The sequence below is a fragment of the Stenella coeruleoalba genome, assembly GCF_951394435.1.
Source record: "Stenella coeruleoalba genome assembly, chromosome: 2".
NCBI classification, from domain to species: Eukaryota; Metazoa; Chordata; class Mammalia; order Artiodactyla; family Delphinidae; genus Stenella; species Stenella coeruleoalba.
The window spans coordinates 62,912,265-62,935,441 of record NC_137147.1 but is presented as its reverse complement, the minus strand read 5'-3'; the positions used below and the strand labels follow the sequence as shown (position 1 = coordinate 62,935,441).

General features: G+C 35.9%; 1 protein-coding gene across 3 annotated transcripts in view; it reads left to right on the top strand.

Moving 5' to 3' along the window:
- SRP54 (signal recognition particle 54) overlaps nucleotides 1-22,387 on the top strand; it is a 46,209-nt gene extending 23,822 nt beyond the window's left edge. For all 3 annotated transcript variants that reach the window (XM_079915092.1, XM_079915093.1, XM_079915094.1), the window contains 9 exons: nucleotides 4,731-4,881; nucleotides 5,959-6,107; nucleotides 6,418-6,518; nucleotides 7,006-7,092; nucleotides 10,562-10,635; nucleotides 10,843-10,951; nucleotides 15,829-15,999; nucleotides 19,350-19,445; nucleotides 20,316-22,387. In XM_079915092.1, the coding sequence (XP_079771218.1) occupies nucleotides 4,731-4,881; nucleotides 5,959-6,107; nucleotides 6,418-6,518; nucleotides 7,006-7,092; nucleotides 10,562-10,635; nucleotides 10,843-10,951; nucleotides 15,829-15,999; nucleotides 19,350-19,445; nucleotides 20,316-20,407 (1,030 nt within the window). In that variant the 3' untranslated portion in view covers nucleotides 20,408-22,387. The remainder of the gene's footprint in view (nucleotides 1-4,730; nucleotides 4,882-5,958; nucleotides 6,108-6,417; nucleotides 6,519-7,005; nucleotides 7,093-10,561; nucleotides 10,636-10,842; nucleotides 10,952-15,828; nucleotides 16,000-19,349; nucleotides 19,446-20,315) is intronic.
- The last annotated feature ends 790 nt before the right edge of the window (nucleotides 22,388-23,177 follow it).

The window sequence follows — 23,177 nt, the reverse complement described above, 5'->3', positions numbered from 1 at the left end:
AAGGAAAGAAATCATAAAGATCAGATTAGAAATAAATGAAAAAGAAATGAAGGAAATGATAGCAAAGATCAATAAAACTAAAACTTGGTTCTTTGAGAACATAAACAAAATTGATAAACCATTAGCCAGACTCATGAAGAAGAGAAGACTCAAATAACCAGAATTAGAAGTGAAAAAGGAGAAGTAACAACTGATACTGCAGAAATACAAAGGATCATGAGAGATTACTACAAGGAACTACATGCCAATAAAATGGACAACCTGGAAGAAATGGACAAATTCTTAGAAAAGTACAACCTTCCAAGACTGAACCAGGAAGAAATAGAAAATGTAAACAGACCAATCACAAGCACTGAAATTGAAACTGTGATTAAAAATCTTCCAACAAAGGAACTTCCCTGGTGGCGCAGTCGTTAAAAATCCTCCTGCCAATGCAGGGGACACGGGTTCAAGCCCTGGTCCAGGAAGACCCCACATGCTGCAGAGCAACTAAGCCCGTGCTCCACAACTACTGAGCCTGCACTCTAGAGCTCACGAGCCACAACTACTGAGCCCACATGCCACAACTACTGAAGCCTACGTGCCTAGAGCCTGTGCTGCACAACAAGAGAAGCCACTGCAATGAGAAGCCCACGCACCGCAACAAAGAGTAGCCCCTGCTCACTGCAACTAGAGAAAGCCCGCATGCAGCCAAAAATAAATAAATAAATAAATTTATATTTAAAAGAATCTTCCAACAAACAAAAGTCCAGGACCAGATGGCTTCACAGGCGAATTCTATCAAACATTTAGAGAAGAGCTAACACCTCTCCTTCTCAAACTCTTCCAAAATATAGCAGAGGGAGGAACAATCCTAAATTCATTCTTCAAGGCCACCATCACCCTGATACCAAAAGCAGACAAAGGTGTCACAAAAAAAGAACACTACAGGCCGGTATCACTGATGAACATAGATGCAAAGATCCTCAACAAAATACTAGCAAACAGAATCCAACAACACATTAAAAGAATTATACACCATGATCAAGTGGGGTTTAACCCAGGAATGCAAGGATTCTTCAATATATACAAATCAATCTGTGATACACCATATTAACAAATTGAAGGATAAAAACCATATGATCATCTCAATAGATGCAGAAAAAGCTTTCGACAAAATTCAACACCCATTTATGATAAAAACTCCCCAGGAAATAGGCATAGAGGGAACCTACCTCAACATAATAAAGGCCATATATGACAAACCCACAGCCAACATTATTCTCAATGATGAAAAACTGAAATGATTTCTTCTAAGATCAGGAACAAGACAAGGTTGCCCACTCTCACCACTATTATTTAACATACTTTTGGAAGTTTTAGCCACGGCAATCAGGAGAAAAATAAAAGGAATCCAAATTGGAAAAGAAGTAAAACTCTCACTGCTTGCAAATGGCATGATACTATACATAGAGAATCCTAAAAATGCTACCAGAAAACTGCTAGAGCTAATCAATGAATTTGGTAAAGTAGCAGGACACAAAATTAATGCACAGAAATCTCTTGCATTCCTATACACTAATGATGAAAAATCTGAAAGAGAAATTAAGGAAACACTCCAATTTACCATTGCAACAAAAAGAATAAAATACCTAGGAATAAACCTACCTAAGGAGACAAAAGACCTGTATACAGAAAACTATAAGGCACTTTTGAAAGAAATTAAAGACGATACAAACAGATGCAGAGATATACCATGTTCTTGGATTGGAAGAATCAACATTGTGAAAATGACTATAGTACCCAAAGCAAGCTACAGATTCAGTGCAATTCCTATCAAACTACCAACAGCATTTTTCACAGAACTTGAAGAAAAAATTTCACAATTTGTATGGAAACACAAAAGACCCTGAATAGCCAAAGCAATCTTGAGAAAGAAAAACAGAGCTGAAGGAATCAGGCTCCCTGAGTTCACACTGTACTGCAGAGCTACAGTAATCAAGACAGTATGGTACTGGCAGAAAAAGCAGAAATATAGATCAGTGGAACAGGATAGAAAGCCCAGAGTTAAACCCACGCACATATGGTCACTTTATCTATGATAAAGGAGGCAAGAATATACAATGGAGAAAAGACAGCCTCTTCAATAAGTGGTGCTGGGAAAACTGGACAGGTACATGTAAAAGAATGAAATTAGAACACTTCCTAACACTATACACAAAAATAAACTCAAAATGGATTAAAGACCTAAATGTAAACTCTTAGAGGAAAACATAGGTATAACACTCTATGACATAAATCACAGCAAGATCCTATTTGACCCACCTCCTAGAGAAATGGAAATAAAAACAAAAATAAACAAATGGGACCTAATGAAATGTAAAAGCTTTTCACAGCAAAGGACATCATAAAGGAGGTGAAAAGACAACCCTCAGAATGGGAGAAAATACTTGCAAGCGAAGCAATGGATAAAGGATTAATCTCCAAAACATACAAACAGCTCATGGAGCTCAATATCAAAAGAACAAACAATCCAATCAAAAAATGGGCAGAAGGCCTAAAAATACATTTCTCCAAAGAAGATATACAGATTGCCAACAAACATATGAAAGGATGCTCAACATTTCTAATCATTAGAGAAATGCAAATCAAAACTATAATGAGGTCTTCTGCCCATTTTCGGATTGGGTTGTTTTTTTGTTATTGAGCTGCATGAGCTGCTTATAAATTTTGGAGATTAATCCTTTGCAAGTAAGTCAGAAAGAGAAAGACAAATACTGTATGCTAACACACATATATGGAATTTAAGGGAAAAAAATGTCATGAAGAACCTAGGGGTAAGACAGGAATAAAGACATAGACCTACTACAGAATGGACTTGAGGATATGGGGAGGGGGAAGGGTAAGCTGTGACAAACTGAGAGAGTGGCATGGACATATATACACTACCAAACGTAAAATAGATAGCTAATGGGAAGCAGCCGCATAGCACAGGGAGATCAGCTTGGTGCTTTGTGACCGCCTAGAGGGGTGGGATAGGGAGGGTGGGAGGGAGGGAGACGCAAGAGGGAAGAGATATGGGAACGTATGTATATGTATAACTGATTCACTTTGTTATAAAGCAGAAACTGACACACCATTGTAAAGCAATTATACTCCAATAAAGATGTAAAAAAAAAAAAAAACTACAGTGAGGTATCACCTCACACCGGTCAGAATGGCCATCATCAAAAAATCTACAAACAATCAGTGCTGGAGACGGAGTGGAGAAAAGGGAACCCTCCTGCACTCTTGGTGGGAATGTAAATTGATACATCCACTACGGAGAACAGTATGGAGGTTCCTTAAAGGTATAAAAGTAGAACCACCATATGACCCATCAATCCCACTACTGGGCATATACCCTGAGAAAACCATAACTCAAAAAGACACATGTACCCATGTTCATTGTAGCACTGTTTACAGTAGCCAGGACATGGAAGCAACCTAAGTGTCCATTGACAGATGAATGGATAAAGAAGATGTGGCACATATATACAATGGAATGTTACTCAGCCTTAAAAAGAAATGAAATTGAGTTATTTGTAGTGAGGTGAATGGACCTAGAGTCTGTCATACAGAGTGAGGTAACTCAGAAAGAGAAAAACATACTGTATGCTAACACAGATACATGGAATCTAAAAAGAAAAAAAAGGTTCTGATGAACCTAGGGGCAGGACAAGAGTAAAGATGCAGACGTAGAGAATGGACTTGAGGACACGGGGCGGGGGAAGGGTAAGCTGGGACGAAGTGAGAGGGTGGCGTTGACATATATACACTACCAAATGTAAAATAGATAGCTAGTGGGAAGCAGCTGCATAGCACAGGGAGATCAGCTCCGTGTTTTGTGACCACCTAGATTGGTGGGATAGGGAGGGTGGGAGGGAGAGGCAAGAAGGAGGGGATATGGGGATATATGTATACGTATAGCTGATTCACTTTGCTATACAGCAGTAAATAACACAACATTGTAAAGCAATTATACCCCAATAAAGATGTTTAAAACATTGCTTATAAAAGGGTGTTAAGTGGAAAAGCATGTTTAAAACACTATGTAATACAAGTTCAGTTATTAAAGAAAATGTAAAAAAAATTGAGGAATTCACAGCTCATTCAGAAAAGATACGCAGCAGAATCATACAGGATTTTGGGCTTCCCTGGTGGCGCAGTGTTTAAGAATCTGCATGCCAAAGTAGGGGACATGGTTTCGAGCCCTGGTCCTGGAAGATCCCACATGCCATGGAACAACTAAGCCCGTGCGCCACAACTGCTGAAGCCCGTGTGCCACAACTACTGAAGCCTGCATGCCTAGAGCCCATGCGCCACAACAAGAGAAGCCACCAAAATGAGAAGCCCGCGCACCGAAACGAAGAGTAGCCCCCGCTCACTGCAACTAGAGAAAGCCTGCGCACAGCAACCGAGACCCAACGCAGCCAATGATAAATAAATAAATATGGGGGCTATTTATTGTTTTTAAATAAATTTATTTAAAAAAAAAGAATCATACAGGATTTTGTAATTGGAAAACTGATTACTGCTTCATGCTGCTCTAGAAGTGGGTTGTTATATTTAATACTTATTAGATTTTATACTTCTAAATTGAAATTGTGATCATTATGACTTTTTCAGAGTAGATTAAGGGTGCACTAACAGTTTCCAAATTTTTCTTATTTGGAAGTTTTGCTGCTAAGTCATTTTTCCATGTTAAATAGCTATACAGAAATGGATCCTGTCATCATTGCCTCTGAAGGAGTGGAGAAATTCAAAAATGAGAACTTTGAAATTATTATTGTTGATACAAGTGGCCGCCATAAACAAGAAGACTCTTTGTTTGAAGAAATGCTTCAAGTTGCTAATGCTATAGTAAGTAGCTTAATTTAACAACATTATTAAGACTTTGGTTAAATTAATTATAAATCCTGATTGAGTTTATGAACCATATAAATTATTTTTTGCCTGTAAGAAAGATTCCAAGTAATATATTTTTATTTTGGGCTCCTTTGTCTGTATGATAAGGACTTAATCTTCTGTACATTAATATGAAATTTTCATGAGTATTGAAATATTTCCTTTCTCACTTAATCATCTTATTAGTATGTATAAGAAAAAGTAACAAGCAAAAAAAAATGAGAACCTTTAATAGCTGTTGAATTTCCTTTCTGTAAATTATTTAAATTAAATTAAAAACATTTGCTTTAGGTGAATTTTGAAAGATTTTTAAAATGAAGCATTTAAAAATATTAATAATCAATTAGTGTCTCTTTAAAATTGTGATGGAAATAACGGGAAGAAGAAGTGGTTTATAGGTAATCTATAGCACATATTATGAACCCATGTTTTGCCATTGAGGTGTTGGCAGTAATTCTTTGTTTAATGATTAATACTAATACATTGTTTTGTTTTGTTTAGCTGTGCCATTATTTTGACCTATGTGAGCAGACCTAAGGGAAATATTCTCATCTGTCCTTTATTTATTTTGCTTTCAGCGCACACTCTTCTACTTTTTTTCTCTGATTTACTGTTGCTATTGCATTTGTCTAGAGTGTGATTCCTCTAGATCATTGCTTAACTTTTTCCTCTTTATTCAGGCCTCAGCTCAAATGTTACCTCCAGACAGGTCTTCCCTGACCACCCTACAGAAAGAAACCTCTCACACCTCAGAACTGATTTTCTCTGTTCCATTTTAATTGTTGTACATCTGAAATGTTTAGTTGCCTATTTTTTTATCTGTCTCTAGTGATTAGAATGTAGGTCCCACAAGCATAAGGATTTTCTTATTCATCTCTTTGACTGAGGACATAAATGGTGCCCAATACATAGTACTCCCTCAGTAAATACTGATTGATTGAATAATTATAATAAATATTTTTTATAGCTTCTAATGATGAAATTTGCTTAAAGTCAGTAAAAATATATATCTTTTCTATTTAAATTTTCTAGCAACCCGATAACATTGTTTATGTGATGGATGCCTCCATTGGGCAGGCTTGTGAAGCCCAGGCTAAGGCTTTTAAAGATAAAGTAGATGTAGCCTCAGTAATAGTGACAAAACTTGATGGTCATGCAAAAGGAGGTGGTGCACTCAGTGCGTAAGTATCATTGATGTTATTGTCCTGTGTCTTGGGCTTAGTGTGTGTGTGTGTGTGTGTGTGTGTGTGTGTGTGTGTGTGTGTTTATGGCTTTCTTATTAATCATTTAAAATATATTCCAATGGTGGACCTAGTATGGTCTGTAAAAGAAGTTTAAATAGAAACAGAATTTTGGAGTACCTCTGATACAGTTCTCCTTTAGCTAGTGAGAAGAAACTTGAGCTATGTACCTTTGTCTAATTACCTTTAAAATCTTCTAGAAATTTGTTTTCCTTTTTGAGGTTATTTTGTGTTTTCTTTTTCTTTGCAGAGTTGCTGCCACAAAAAGTCCAATTATTTTCATTGGTACAGGGGAACATATAGATGACTTTGAACCTTTCAAAACGCAGCCTTTCATCAGCAAACTTCTTGGTGTGTACAGTGGTGGGGATATAGAAAAACCTTCAAGAAATAGTATGAATTTTTAGAACAGATTAGGATTTTAATTCTGCCCTCTTGCTAACTAGCTCAGGAAAATAATTTTCTTCTATGATTTATCTTCTTTACCTGCAAACTAAGGATGGTGGTTATCTGCTTCCTGTAGTTAGAGTGGTAAAATGAGCTATTAGATGGAAAGTTCCTTGGAAAAATTTTAGAGCTCAATACAGAAGCATGTGGTTGTAGTAATAGCAGTGATAATGGCAGCAAAACTTTCATAATGTCTCCAGGTGTTTGAGAGCATGGAATTTGGAATTAAACCCTGGGCTGCAGTTCCTGCTTTGTCACTTAACCTCTCCAGCTTCAGTTTTTCACCTATGAAGTGCCTATCTCACAGGCTTATTATGTATGTGCATGCATTTTGCATAATGTAAAACAGATACACTATTGGTTATTAATTTTACTTTTTTGGGTCTTATAGGTATGGGTGACATTGAAGGACTGATAGATAAAGTCAACGAGTTGAAGTTGGATGACAATGAAGCACTTATAGAGAAGTTGAAACATGGTATATGAGTAGCAAAAAGCATTTGATCTCAGATGACTTACCTGGATTTCTTTTGATAAAGCTATAATTTGTTTGAAATGATACATCCATTAAAGTCAATTCTTCAAATGTTTACTGTTTTAGATTTATATATAAATCATTTTAAATCTCAGGCATCTAAGCAATTGTAGAATGGAGTGTTTTTATTTTCTTTCTTGTAATCAAATTGCATTAAGATTAAAATTGAAGCTTTCATTGGGTTCCTTGGAGTAAAACAGGTTAAAAGTACGTTAGAATACTCTCTTCTGATTTGTTTGTTTACTTATAAATTTTATATTTATATGTAATAAAACATACAAAAAGAAATTTAAAAGAATGAGATTAAATACCCACACATGTTTTCTTTACTCCACATTGAAGTCAACTCCTATTGAAATGTGATTAAGAGCTCAAGTTTTTTAATCTAACATGTGACTTTTTCAAATTACTTAACCTCGGACTACCCTGGTGGTCCAGTGGTTAAGACTCCACGCTGCCACTGCAGGGGGTGCGAGTTCAATCCCTGGTCTGGGAAGTTCCACATGCCGCGGGGTGAAGCCAAATTAATTAATTAATTAATTAAATTGAAAAAAATCATGTTCAAATTACTTAACCTCAATTTTCTTATGTGTAAAAAGTAGATAATACTATCTTCTTCATAGAGTTGTGAAGATTAAATTAGCTGATATATGTAAAATGTCCAGCATGTCAGAAGCATTTAACATATTATTGACCATTTCTGTTTTTCTCAAAATGGTATTACTCTTAATTTCCATGGCCACATACTATCCTGCCTCTTTGCTCCTTCTCATTCATCTTGTCAGGTGCCTATGCCTTTACTTCTCAAATGTTGATGTTTTCCAGGGATCATTCTAGGCCATCTTCTTTCTCTGGAGCTTCAGACTCATATCTGTATGTTTAGATGCTTAGATCTTCCTTAGACATTTAGTTCAGTTTATCCTTGTCTTCCCATCCTAACCTCCCACCCCAATGTTATCATCTATGAATTTAACATCATTTGTCTTGTTGCCAAAGTCAGAAACTTGGATGTTGTCATCAACTCATCTCTTCCTCACTCTGGCCAGTCCTTTTCCGATCAGTCATTAGTCCTAGTGATTCTACCTCCTAATTATCTCCATTCCATCCCCTACTTCCCAGCAACTATGCAAGTTCATCTCTTATCTAGATTGTTTATTCTAAGTCTTTTAACAGATATTCCAGTTTTTTGGACTCTTCCCCTTGGATCAGTTTTTTGGACTTCAGCCGAAATGATCTTTCAGAAATGCAAATTTGATCCTCTTACCTTTCTTAAAATCTTTCAGTAGCTTCCCATTTCCCTTAGAGTAGTTTTGAATGACTCCACTATCTAACCCACATCTTCCGAGTCATGTTTTGACACTATTGTTTTTAGCATTCCGTGTGCTGGTCATGCTGAATTTCTATCAGTTTCTCACATGTACGCTGCTGTCTCTGCCTTTGCCTTTGCTGGTCCCTCTGCCTGTTAGGTAGTTATTCTCTCTTCTTTCTACTTCTGTCCTTCTTTATCCCAGCCAAACCGGCTAACTCCTACTAATACTTCAAGTCTTTCCTTAAATGTGCTTCAGGGACATTCTACCTTATCCTTAGACTAAGTTAGAACCCCCTACTGTATGTTTCCATTGAATCCTGTAATTGCTGTATGAGTCATCACAATGATTTGATTGATGTCTGTCTTCCCTGCTGGAAAGTGAAGGTAGGTTTCATAGCTGTGTTCTTCCTCTTTTATGTTCACAGTACCTAGTACAGTTTCTGGCACTTAATAAGTCTTTAGTAAATATTTGTTGAATGAATGAATCTATCCTTTATTGCCTGATTCTTTCCCCCTGCTACTACCACACTAAACTGGGTAATATATTCCTAGTCAGTCTGCTTTCTGACTCCTGGATCTCTCTTTATATCTCTGTATTTTGCTTCTGCTTCTAACATTCTACTCCTTTCTGTTATCACCAAGGGCCTCCTGATTTCCAAATGTAGTGACCTTTCTCTTTCCTCTTGGCTCCCAGTATTTAACAGTTTTATCTGCCTTTTATATTTTCAGACTCTTCACTTGGGTTCCATGACAGTGGATTTCTTATATTTATCATAGCTTCAGTTGTCATTTCTGTATAATATATATTTTAGCCTTAATCTTCTCTACCACTGTTTTATTTTGCATTTCTAGCTGCCGGCTATAACATTTCTTTTAAGATATTGTACTGCTAACTTCAAATTCAGAATGCCTAGAACCAAACACCATTTTTGTTTATATCTTTGGACAAAAATAGAAAATAATCTTTCTCCTTTGTCTTGTTCTTTCTGTTTTTCTCCTTAACTGAATTTACATAATGATGAAATGCTCAGATTCTAAGAATATCATTCAATCAACTTTGACAAATGCACAATAATCTACACTCCATCAGGAAATAGAATATTTCCATTACTCTAGAAAGTCTGCTTATTCCCCTTCCCAGTAAATACTTCATATTATAGGAATCCTAGAGTGTATCTTTTTTTCCCACATGGTTTCTGTGACTCAGCATAATATTTTTGATATTCATCCAGGTGGTTGTACTCACCTGTAGCCTGTTCTTTTTTTTTTTTTTAAATTTATTTATTTTATTTACTTTTGGCTGCATTGGGTCTTCGTTACTACACACGGGCTTTCTCTAGTTGTGGTGAGAGGGGGCTACTCTTCGTTAGAGTGCATGGGCTTCTCATTGCGCTGGCTTCTCTTGTTCAAGAGCACCGGCTCTACGCGCCTGGGCTTCAGTAGGTGCGGCCCGTGGGCTCGGTAGTTGTGGCTCGCAGGCTCTAGAGCGCAGGCTCAGTAGTTGTGGTGCTTGGGCTCAGTTGCTCCACGGCATGTGGGATCTTCCCAGACCAGGGCTTGAACCTGTGTCCCCTGAATTGGCAGGTGGATTCTTAACCACCGTGCCACCAGGGAAGCCCATAGCCTGTTCTTTTATTGCTGAGAGTAGTATTTCATTCAGAGTCTATCCACTTTCCAGTTCATGGACAGCTAAGCTGTGTAAGAAACTCCAAATAATCTTCTAAAGTGCTTTTGCCCATTTTACAATTCTCATCAGCAGTATATGAGAGTTCTGTTTGTTCTACATTCTCTTTAACTTGTGTTGTCAGACTTTTTAATTTCAGTTATCCTAGTAGGTATAGTTTGTCTCCTTTGTTTTCACATTTCCTGTATTTATGTCCATTTTCTCTGATAGAATATGAGCTTCTCTAGGATAGGATCTATCTGTCTCCACTGTATTCATCCTGTGATCTTGTGTGTAGTAACTGCTGAGTGAATATTTATTGATTGGATATTTTATAAGTGTGCTTCAAGATGAGCCCATGATTAAGGAAAATCATTAGGTTTTATTGACTGGAAATGTTCATTCTCTAATATATCTGCATCATTTATATTGTATTTCAGGTCAGTTTACGTTGCGAGACATGTATGAACAATTTCAAAATATCATGAAAATGGGCCCCTTCAGTCAGATCTTGGTTAGTTATACTAAAAAGTTTTTTTCTAACCGCTTTTGTTTTTGTTAAAATTTCTAAGAACAGATACACTTGCTTTAATTATTTTAATATTTGGGTAAAAATAGATACTTTTAAAACTTATTAACATTAAAGCCATTAGTTAAATGTGAACATTCTGAACAATTAATCTCAAGCTATTATTGATTTTATGTTTAATATATCTTTTAGGGGATGATCCCTGGTTTCGGAACAGATTTTATGAGCAAAGGAAATGAACAAGAGTCAATGGCCAGGCTAAAGAAATTAATGACAATAATGGATAGTATGAATGATCAAGGTAAGGTGGTAGATTATTTGACTTGGAGGACAATGTTCTGAATATCAGTAAGTTGAGAGTTTAACTATATTCTTGTGAACAAGATGGGGAAAATTTAGACTGAAAGATGATTGTTAGGGAGATTTCTAGCTGCTTGAAAGCTCTTGCTCAGAGGGTTGGGATTACTGGGTTGACCTCCTCATTGAGAGAAATGTCTAGTATAGTGCTTCTCCAAATGAGTTCTGTGGAGAGAACACAAGTTCTTTATGGTGTTGATAGAAATAACTTAAAAGGGGAGTTCTGTAGTCAAATAAATTTGGGGGAACGCTGAGTTAAAAAAAAAACACTAGTAAGTTTATTTATTGTATGTCTCCTCAGAGCTCTAATATGCTAACATGAATTGGGAATCTGTAAGAGAGAGATAGTTTATGCAGTGTTTACCAGCTTACTTTGCTCTGTAACTCTCAAGGTTTGGTCTTCTCAAGTACACTGCTTTATCTCTAATCCTACATTATCCCTTTCTCCTGTACTTTCAGGTCCTCAGCCCATGAATATCTCTAGACCCATGACTTCTTTATCTTTTTCCCAGTATTTGTAGCACCCTTTCCGATTGAACCCAGCAGGCATGCCAAATATTTATCACCCTTTTGTAGGCCTTCTGCTCTTGATCTCTGTTCTTATTTACAAAGAAATACAGGCTTTTGGCATTGAATTCTTTCAGCCTTTGGCTGATTTATCTATGAGATTGTGACAGCCACAAACCATTCTTAAAGCTTTTTCAAGGACCTCTCTCCATCAGTAAAATCCTCTGCTATATCTGCAGTCTCTCCTTACCTACTGACTTTTTTCCCCCATCAATATATAAACATTCTTTCTTAAGTTCACAATTTCACATTTTCTAGGCTTCACTTCTCCCGCATGCTTTTACTCTCTCTTTTCAGTCAAGCTTCTTAAAAGAATGCTTTATGTTCCCAAACTACTGAAATCTGACTTCTCTCCCCACCATTACTGTGAAATAGATCATACAAAGATTTTCAATAACCTTCCACTGGTCTACTCTAATGGATACTCTTCAGTTTTTTTCTTGACCTTTACAACATTGGATGTTAAACACCTTTTTCTCTTGGTTTCCATTATACCATCTCTCCATTTTACCCTTACCTTTATTGGTTTCTTTTTTTTGTTTGCTTTTTTTGTTTTGTTTTGTTTTGTTTGTTTGTGTTTTTGGCTGTGCTGTTTGGCTTGCAGGATCTCAGTTCCCAGATCAGGGATTGAACCGGGGCCACGACAGTGAAAGCCCAGAATCCTAACCACTAGGCCACCAGGGAACTACACATACCTTTCTTGTTCACTTAGTCTCTTTCACTGGTCTCATCCTCACCCAACCTCTTAAATGAATATCTGCTACAGTTTTCTGTCCTCAGCTAGTGTTTCTTATCATTCTGCTCAGTTTTGAATAATTAATCCACATCTATGCTTTGTCTACTACCTGATTATTTTTTGTAGTCTCTACGTCTTTCCTGATCTCTAGGCCTTCATAGTAACCCAAATAATGTTTCTCTCTCATCTGTGTATCTTCAACACTATTAAAAGTTGTGCAGGGCTTCCCTGGTGGCACAGTGGTTGAGAGTCTGCCTGCCGATGCAGGGGACACTGGTTTGTGCCCCTGTCCGGGAAGATCCCACATGCCGCAGAGCGGCTGGGCCCGTGAGTCATGGCCACTGAGCCTGCGCATCCGGAGCCTGTGCTCCACAACGGGAGAGGCCACAACAGTGAGATGCCCGCGTACCGCAAAATAAAAAAAAAAAAAAGTTTTGAATGTAGAATTAATAACTGCAGCCATATCTAGAGTATTTATTCTGCCCTAGGTACTGTCCTGAGCACTTTACATATTTTAACCCACAACAACTCTTCAGGGACAATTCTGGGGTCAAAATACAATCTAACTGTTACAGATTAGGACACAGGGAAGTTGAGTAATCTGCCAAAGGTCACTAGCTAGGGAATGGAGAGGCTGGGCTTCTGGCTTGAGAGTCTATACTCTGGATCACTTCCTGTCTAGGTGCTCACTGAATGGTGGACAGACATCTCTGTTACACGTTTGAGAGTTTTCTGAGGTACATCAGTTCCAAAATGTAGTGCTTCTGCTTTGGTGAGTGACACTTCCACCTATCTATTCAGTTACCCAAGCTAGAAACTGGGGTCAACTTAGATTTACTGTCTAGTCATTCTATTGATTATGGATATAGAGGTATTGAGATGCCTAACTTTTCTCCTTTCAGTTGTGTCAGTTTTGCTTCGTGTATCTTGAGGCTCTTTTGTTGGGTGCATACACATTTAGGATCGTTATGTCTTCTTAGTGAATTGACCTGACCCTTTTATCATTATGTATGTAATGCTCTCCTTTGCCCTGCTCCACTTTATCTGATATTAATGCAACCACTCCAGCTTTCTTTTAATTAGTTGTTTGTATTATATATCTTTTTCTATCCTTTTACCTTTAACCTACCTGTATCATTATATTTGAAGTGAGTTTCATATTAACAACATGTTATGTTTTTTCTTTTTTAATAATTCTGATAATCTTTTAACTGATATATTATTTATATATTAGGATTTAAGTTCTGCCATTTTATCTTTTGTTCTGTTTGTTCACTCTGATTTTTGTTCTTTGTTTTCTCTTTTTTATCTTCCTATGGATTGTTTGAACATTATTTATTATTCTATTTTAATGTATCTGTATGTTTTTTAGTATGTTTCTTTGAGTAGTTTTCTTAGTGGTTGCTGTAGGTATTACAATATATATACATACTTATCACAGTCCATTCGTATCAGTATTTCATCACTTCAAGTACAATACAGAAACCTTAACATCACCTTAGACTTAGTGAGTTATACTTCCTAAGTATTTCTCGTATCTTCTCTCTCCTCTTTGTCTCTATATCCCCTGAATTAGTTCATACACTCATCATTCCTTACCTGGATTGCTACAGTAGCCTCCTGACACTTCCCTTTCTCTTTTTTCACTCTTTTTTTTTTTGCAGTACGCAGGCCTCTCACTGTCGTGGCCTCTCCCGTTGTGAAGCGCAGGCTCAGCGGCCATGGCTCACAGGCCCAGCCACTCCGTGGCATGTGGGATCTTCCCGGACTAGGGCTCGAACCCGTGTTCCCTGCATCGGCAGGCGGACTCTTAACCGCTGCGCCACCAGGGAAGCCCTTTCACTCTTTTAATCTGCCTTCCTCACTGCCACAAGAATAATCTTTCTAAACATAACAATTCTGGGATCGAAATCTTTCAGTGGCTCTATGTTGTCTTCGTGATGAATTCCCAACTCCTAAGCCTGGTGTACAAGTTCTGTTATAATTTTGTCCTTACTTACTTTTATAATCTCTTAAATCTCTCAGCTCTTATCCATGCATTGTTCCTTCTACACAAAACTAGTTTCATTTATTCTAGGAATCCATGTTCTGCTTCCTAGAATATCCCTTGCTCTTTTCTCTTCTTTACTTATACTTGTCCTTCAGGACTACACAGTTAAAGAGAAACCACCAGCATGGAGCCTTTCCTGACTTCTTTCTTCTTTGAATTATGTCCCCTTCTGCTTTTTGCTTAACTCTCTCCTATTGCTTGCCAGGATGTGCTGTTATTCGCTGTCTTCTTTCTCTCACTCCATTTGAGCTCTTGGAAGGAATATGATACACATTTTCTAAATACTTTATCATGAAGATGTGGCTTAAAAGCTGCATTTATGAAATGGATTTAGAGGTTTTAACAGACTATAAGTTTATTATGAGATAATTTGATCTTTATTTGTACTACATGAGTAATTAGTCTTCCCCTGGATTTCAGTTCACTTCTGGACAATATGCTTAGAGGGCATAGACAAATTAGAAAATGTAGTTAGGAAATCAGCGTGGTAAATGGGGTGCTAAACCATGTTATAAGAGGAACAGTCAAAAGAGTTGGATATTTGTCACCTCGAGAAAATTCACAGGAGACATCATGGCTCTCAAATAATTTGAAAGCCTTATTCTTTATGCCTGGCAAGGAGACATCTATGCAAAATAGGAAGGAATGTCAGGCAAACATACTTCATTTTAATATGTGAAAATATTTTCCATAATTACGGGTATTAGAATGGCATAGATTGACTTATTTTGGATAGTGGGTCATCTCTCCTAGGGTTGTTAAATCAAAGTTAGGTGATCACTTATTGTGGGATATTGTGGAGAGAATGCAAACATAATAGAAATTTTGTTCCTGAGATTGTATGCAACTAATGCCATAAGAAATGTACCTCGTATTCTAAGAGTTATCAAAACACTGGAAGGAATTAACTCATTCTTTATGTTACAAAAGGCGTTAAAAAACTAGTAGTAATTACTTGATTATATAGGAAATATACAATTATTCTGTTGATTATAGATAGAACCTACCTCCTTCTACTTGCTTATATGCCTAAATTTATGATTTAAAGGATAATAGTTATTTAGAGCTAAGGTAAGCACTTTTGTTCCTCTTTGAAATATACCTTATACCTCTGGCATATACTCTGAGGAGCAGTTGGATATGAGATATAGAAAGGGTGGACAAAGAAAATTTTTTCAAAGAAAAATTTTCACAATGTTCTATTTTACTTAAACTGTAGGGTGAGTAGATGTGTATTTGTTTTATTGTTTTTATAGCTTATGGATATTATAAATATTCTTTTGAATATATTCCATGTTTAATTTTTAAAAACCAGATGAAGACACAGCAGATGATAACAACATTTGTTAAATCTGGTTGGTGGTTTCACCACTGTATTTATTTTCTGTGTGTAAGATATTTGCATGTAACTGCTTTGACAATGAATGTTAATTGTGTGTACGTGAAAGTTATTGACCCTTGCCTACAGAACTGGACAGTACTGATGGTGCCAAGGTTTTCAGTAAGCAACCAGGAAGAATCCAAAGAGTAGCAAGAGGATCAGGTGTGTCAACGAGAGATGTACAAGAACTTTTGACACAATATACCAAATTTGCACAGATGGTAAAAAAGATGGGAGGTATCAAAGGACTTTTCAAAGGTAAGAAAAATAACAAGCTCATCATTAGTTGACACACTGAAAGGAAAGAAAGAGGTTGAGAAACTAAAAATCAAAGCCAGGGAGTACTGCCAGTATTAGAAAATACACTGCTGAATTTCATGTTATATTCAAGTACTTCCAGGATTTATAATGCAGTCTGTGATTTATCTGTTTTCAGATTCAAGGTAATAAATGCTAATATTTTAAAAAATCACACTTAATGACTTTATTTTTGTGACGTTACAGTATATATTAAAGAAAATTTAGAGAATATAAGGAAATATAAGAAAAAAATTTAAAACACCCATTACCTTTACTCCCCAGAGAATCCCATGGGTCTTATTGCAAATAACATTTGATATAACTAGTGCTTTTTCTTTTCAAACATCATGACTTTTTTTCCATATTGTCAAATATTCTTCAGAATATAACTTTTAACCACTGAGTACTATTCCAGTTACGCATGTATCTTTGTTTAGCACAGTGCGTCTTTGTTGGATGTTTAGGCTGATTTCATATCAGTATCAGTTCCTGTATCAGTTTCTGTGCAGTCTTCCATGAGGCCAGGGATTTTATCTGTTTTGATCATAAATATAGTAGATGCAGAATAAGTTTTGTAATAATTCAGTATTTCCAATTTAATGGTCAAATGTTTTTCAATATGTTTTTTCGATTACTCACATTTAACATTTCTTCGTACATTTATTGGTTTGAATTTTCTTGGTGAATCCCCTCTTACTTAGGTTACTTGTCCATTTGTTTTATTTTTTTCCTTATTGCTTTGTAATAACTCTTTAAAATTCTTGGACTATACCTGCAAATATTTTTCCCAAAATTTCATTTGCCGTTCAGCTTTAATTTTTTAAATTAATGAATTTATTTATTTGGCTGCGTCAGGTCTTAGTTGCGGTATGCGGGATCTTCGTTGAAACATGTGGGGTCTGTCATTGCAGCACACAGGCTCTTTGTTGTGGCGCGCGGACTCTAGAGCACACAGACTCAGTAGTTGCAGCATGCAGGCTTAGTTGCCCCGCAGCATGTGGGATCTTAGTTCCCCGACCAGGGATCAAACGCACATCCCCTGCCTTGGAAGGCGGATTCTTAACCACTGGACCACCAGGGAAGTCTCTGAAGTTTTCATTTTTAATGCAGCCAGGCCTTTTGGTTTGGTTTCTTTTGTACTCATAAAAGCCTTCTCCATGTTGATACCACAGTAGTCACCTATACTTTCTTCTACTTGTTGTTGTTTTTTTTTTAGGTTTTTACTCTTTATCCCACCTAGAATTTATTTTGCTGTGTATTGTCTAAGGTAAAAAGGTAAGTTTGTTTTTCCAAAGGGTTAAAATCAACTGTCCTAGCCCTCTCTTTAAGGTTTTTTTCTATATCATAAACACTATTAAGGTGAATTTATTATTTAAGAAATATTGATTAGGTAAGCTCCAAAGATGAATAATACCACTGAATAGCTTTAAAAAAGATGGGTATTTATATAAGTTTTCATCACGTTTTTTAATTTTTTTTATTTAAAAATTTTTTTTTGTGGTACGCGGGCCTCTCACTGTTGTGGCCTCTCCCGTTGCGGAGCACAGGCTTCGGACGCACAGGCTCAGCGGCCATGGCTCACGGGCCCAGCCGCTCCGCGGCATGTGGGATCCTCCCGGACTGGGGCACAAACCCGTGTCCCCTGCATCGGCAGGCGGACTCTCAACCACTGCGCCACCAGGGAGGCCCTATCACATTTTGTCTTTGACAGTTTCCTTATTTTCCTTGCCTACTATATCCTATTTTCTTTTTTGTGACAAGGGAGAAAAGTTAGACAAACAAGTTTAAAATTGGTCATAATTCCTAACACCACATATTATTTCAGATAGTGATTTATAAACACATTAAGTCAGTTTAACATCTTTCCCAAATGACCCTGACTGTTCTTGATAGAACTACTGCAGATCTGTTGGTCAGATCTTGTCTAAGCATTAACTGCTCGATAAAGGCACAACCAAGATGAAGTGGGCAGTGGATATGGTACATGTCCTTGTCACACCAAAGTCTTAATAATTTTTCGAAGTTTTAAGTCCTCAGAGACAAAAACTCTTACAACAAATCACCAGTGGTTGTAAAACTCACATCTTACACAAATTTATTAATTATGAAACATTTTTTACAGTTTTTATCATCTTTTATAAAAACACATCTTATAGTTCTTAATTCATTTAGTTTAATCATATTAGCCAGCTTTGATCAGAGAATCAGGGTCATCTTTGATTTGCATTTTCACAAATGTTCCTGAGAAGTACCAGAGTTAATGTTCCTTTGAAATAAATAGTTTTGCTGAAGCAGCTCTACTTATTCATTGCTATTGCATCAGTGATGTCTTTGGCTTTCTGTCTCTTAAGAGCACAGCAGTTATTCTCTAAAGGATGCTCTTATCGCTTCTGCCCCAGTGTGCATCTCTTTCATTGGCTGCCTTTTTACTGTGGAGTTTCGACTGAGTGTGTAGAAATTCATTAATAAATGGAGTTGCATTATTCTTTCTATTCTCTGAAGCTTTTTGTTATTTATAATAGCTTCTTAGATATACACATCTTCAGGTTCTGTCAGACTCATTCTTTCATATCCATTTATCAGTAATCCACTCTCTTTCCCAATTAACCCATATCTGTAAAGTTTTTTGTTCGGCATTCTACCATGTCACTATTAAACAATTGTTATAGCTTACTATTAATAACCACTGGATATGGTTTTGCTTATAGTGGCTCATTCACAGGTATAAGTAAAAATGTTAACAAAAATTGTAGCCCTTAAGAAAGTTCCTTAGGGCTTCCCTGGTGGTGCAGTGGTTAAGAATCCGCTTGCCAATGCAGGGGACACAGGTTCGAGCCCTGGTCCAGGAAGATCCCACATGCCGCGGAGCACCTAAGCCTGTGCGCCACAACTACTGAGCCTGCACTCTAGAGTCCGCGAGCCACAGCTACTGTGCCCATGCGCCTAGAGCCCGTGCTCCGCAACAAGAGAAGCCACTGCAATGAGAAGCCCATGCACCGCAACGAAGAGTAGCTCCCACTCGCCGCAACTAGAGAAAGCCCGAGCGCAGCAATGAAGACCCAACGCAGCCAAAAATAAATAAATAAAATAATTTTTTAAAAAAAGAAAGTCCCTTAATATTGAGTTTCACTTGTTCTTTCTCAAAAATATGTATGAAATTGGGATAAAGAGTAGAAGGGGAATATGTACAAATAGAAATAATTGTGTTAGTGATAAGATTATAGGTTTTTTTCTTTATATTTACTCAATTTCTATGATACCCTGATTATATTACAGTCTATATTGACTCAAAACCTTTTTTTCTTCAGGTGGTGACATGTCTAAGAATGTGAGCCAGTCACAGATGGCAAAGTTGAATCAACAAATGGCCAAAATGATGGATCCTAGAGTTCTTCATCACATGGGTAAATACAAAGTTGTTGCCAGTTGCTAATACTTGGTTTAGTTTATAAGGGTTGAGTTTTAATATGCCTTTTGTTATATGAAAATCTGTTCAAATAATGTATGATTTAAGTAAAAGGGCCATCTAACTTCTAAGTTGAATGGTTGTAACAGTGCTGTATAAGCTGAGGTTTTATTTACTCCTTTGCTGCTGTTTGTGATTTTTGAGCAAGCTACTTAATCATCTTTTGTTAATGCTTGTTCTGGTGACCTTTTTCCTTAGTTTAGAATCTGGATAGTTTCATTGATTAGACTTTGGAATTATATAACGATTTTGAAAACCCAATTCCACTTTTACCATGTAACCTATAAAAAGTTCTTTAAACTTTCTGAACCTCACTTTCCCCTTCTGTAAAATCACAGGCAATAGCTCGTCAGGAAATTATGATGATTAAATGAGCTAATAGATAGGAAAGCATTTAGTACAGTTCTGGGCATAGAACAGATGTTCAGTAATGGTGAATTGTTTTCTTACTTTAAGTCCTATGAAATAACTACCCCCCATCCCTGCCCCAAATTATTACTATTTACAAGACTCAGACTCCCCAGGAAAAAAATTTTTGTTTAGATTTACTGACTCCCTACTGTGTGACAGGTACTGTTCTGAGATCTCTTCATGTAGTATGTATTTCTCATAATGTGATGAGGTAAGTTATTCATTCTCTTTTATAGATGAGGATACTGGTTATAATACAAATTTTTATGTACTTTAAGGCTGATGCAGTCAGAACCCAGTATATTTTTTTAGAAGTTCAAGTACTTATTAGGCAAAAGTAACAAATGTTTCAAGTTGTGTTTAATAATTATTTGATTTTATTCTACTCTCACTCTAGGTGGTATGGCAGGACTTCAGTCAATGATGAGGCAGTTTCAACAGGGTGCTGCTGGCAATATGAAAGGCATGATGGGATTCAATAACATGTAAAGAAGATGCCTTAATTTAAAATGACTCAGTTGATTACATTGTTTGCTGAGACCTCAGAGTTTCCCTCCTTTTTGCAAACAGGAAATAAAAGTATTTTTCTTGTCTGTCTTGCCCCTTTTCTTTCTCTCCTCATCTTTTTTCCCCCTCCTTTTCTTTTTCCTTCCTTCCTTTTTCCCTCCCTCCCTTTCATATAAGGGAGGAATATATGGTTTTTGTGGAAATCATTATATTTTTGCTTTAGATTTTCTTCTGTTAGTTTTCAGCCATCATAACACATCATAACACTTCTTAAGTTAAACAAATGATGTAAAATTTTAGTATTGATACTTAAAAGTTTTTAATTATCTCAAAGGCCAAGCATTGCATTTGTAAACAGTCCTGGTCAATAGTTACATGATGTCTCAATAAAAGTGCTGTAAAATAAACTTCAAAGTCGTTATAAGTTAAGGGGTTGTTAACTTTCTTTATGGCTTAAAATTATCAGTGTATCATGTTAAAAGGCAGACAGAGAAGCTAATATTTAAAACTATTCTCATAAGTGTACCTTTATTGGGACATATGATAGAGTAACCTAACCATTAGTATTAGGAATTTTTGTTTAACTTGGAATAATCAAGATAATTTTGCCATAGAAAATCTTAGGTCTGCCATTTAAATTGAAATTGTGAATTTGGTTACAGTTCACAATTTAATGTTTTGTATATAACTTGCAATTTTTTACTTCATATTTTTGAAGCCTTAATGGCAATATTTGATTTTCTTGAAAAGCCAGTTTTGTTATGTTTCTTACATACCAAAAATCTGCTTGAAGAAATTGATATACTTTGATGATAATAGCTAATGTATAGACCTCCTAATGGGAATATAACTGCAGATATTAGGCTGTCACTATTATATATTAAAAATAATGAGACCATGACAAGATTGACTTGGTTGTTGGTTACTTTGGATTGCTGCACAGTTCAATTAGGACAATGGCTTTTCAGTAAGTTATGGAATTTATTTAAAATACTAGAATAATTATTATACCTACTCATTATTGACATCATGAAGATAATGGATGTGGTATAACAGTGTATTTTGAACTAGGGTGAACTGATTTTGAACTAGGATGAACTGATCTTCAGCAAAGAATTGATTTGTAGAAGTAGAAGAGAGTGAAAGAAATAGCTAGTTTTTATAGTATTAATTTTTTATAACTCAAGTGTTTTAAAAGGGTCTTAAAATCCAAAGTATCTTCAGAAAATAATTACATAGAGAATGCAACCGATTTTCTTGTTTATTTGGGCAAAGATTTTATATCCCACCAAATAATTTTCACCAGCCAAAAACTTTAATATCCCTATAAAATATTTGTATACCCTGTAAAAATTACGTATCTTGTGTTCTGCAGAAATGTCATCACAAGGTCCAGCTACAGAAATTTGACAATAGAGAAAATATTGTTCTCCAAATTAGTTTCTTATTAAACTGATGCATACCACCTTTTCTGGGCATGCATTTTTGTGATTTCTATCCTCAGGGTACCACTTTTTCATTTTGACCAAAAAAGGAAATGAGACACTTGGCCAAACTGTATGGCTTTGGGCATTGTTGTTAGTATTTTTGGGTGTGATGCAAATTATATTTTTCAGAAGCAAAAATAACAGTGGCAAAGGACAACTAAAGGTCCAGAACATGTAGTTCAGCTTCTATTTCTCTTGTCTGTTCTATAAAATGAGGAAATTGGGGATGTTCTCTGAAATTCTGATTCCATTAATTCCTCAACCTGGCATCTTTTTAGTTACAAAAGCTATCTTTCATTTCTCACAGTTTCTATCAAAGTACTCATTTTTTGAAAGTGTAAGTACTATATACCAGAATTAAATTTTTTAATAATTTGAACAAATGTCCTTTTATTTTTCACTGTTGTTAAAATTGGTTCCTTAGCTTTTTGATATATGTTATATTTCCAACTTAGAGCACTAACTAGATCTAATATCATACAACGTTGCATTCTTCTTGGATTTTATTATAATGTTACTTAAATATGTACAAACATAAAATTAGGTATAATTTCTTGCATTTACAATGATTATGTAATTTTAAAACAAAACCAAACAGAACTTAATTATCAGAAAACTACAATACCTAGAAAAGGCAAATTAATAATTTAATCTGATGGATGTCAGTGTTCTGAAAGTATCGTATTTGCTAGCATGTAAAATATAAGGTGTATACACAATGCATTGCAACTTTATGGAGGAATTTTTTGGAAAAAAATAATTACTTTTCATCATGTAGTAAAAGCAATTTCAAAGTGTGTTACATATACCATTATATTGTTCAAATAAATACAGTGTGTCATAATGTGAGAAGTCCTAAGTTCTGATATGCAGTAATATTGTACTAACCTTGAATAGACATATAACGCACATAGCTAAAAATAAATGTATTGTTATCAAAAATACTGATATAGAGAAGGCAATAAGACCAGGAAATTTACTAGAACTAAAGTTTCATCATGCATATTAATGTTGGAAAAATTACTATAATATTAATACCTTATGTCAGTGAATGTAGAGGTTCTGAAAAGTAAACCATAGTATAAAATAAAATTGAATGATTTTCTTCTACAGGTAGCTTTAGTACATATAAACAAAAATTTGAGTAAAAAAATGGAACAAAGTGTTTAAAATAAATGTGAAGGAATTTCAGCTTGTTGGTTGTGTATGCAGTAAAAGCAAATATTTTACTATAATAAAAAATAATAGCAACCACAGAATTTGAA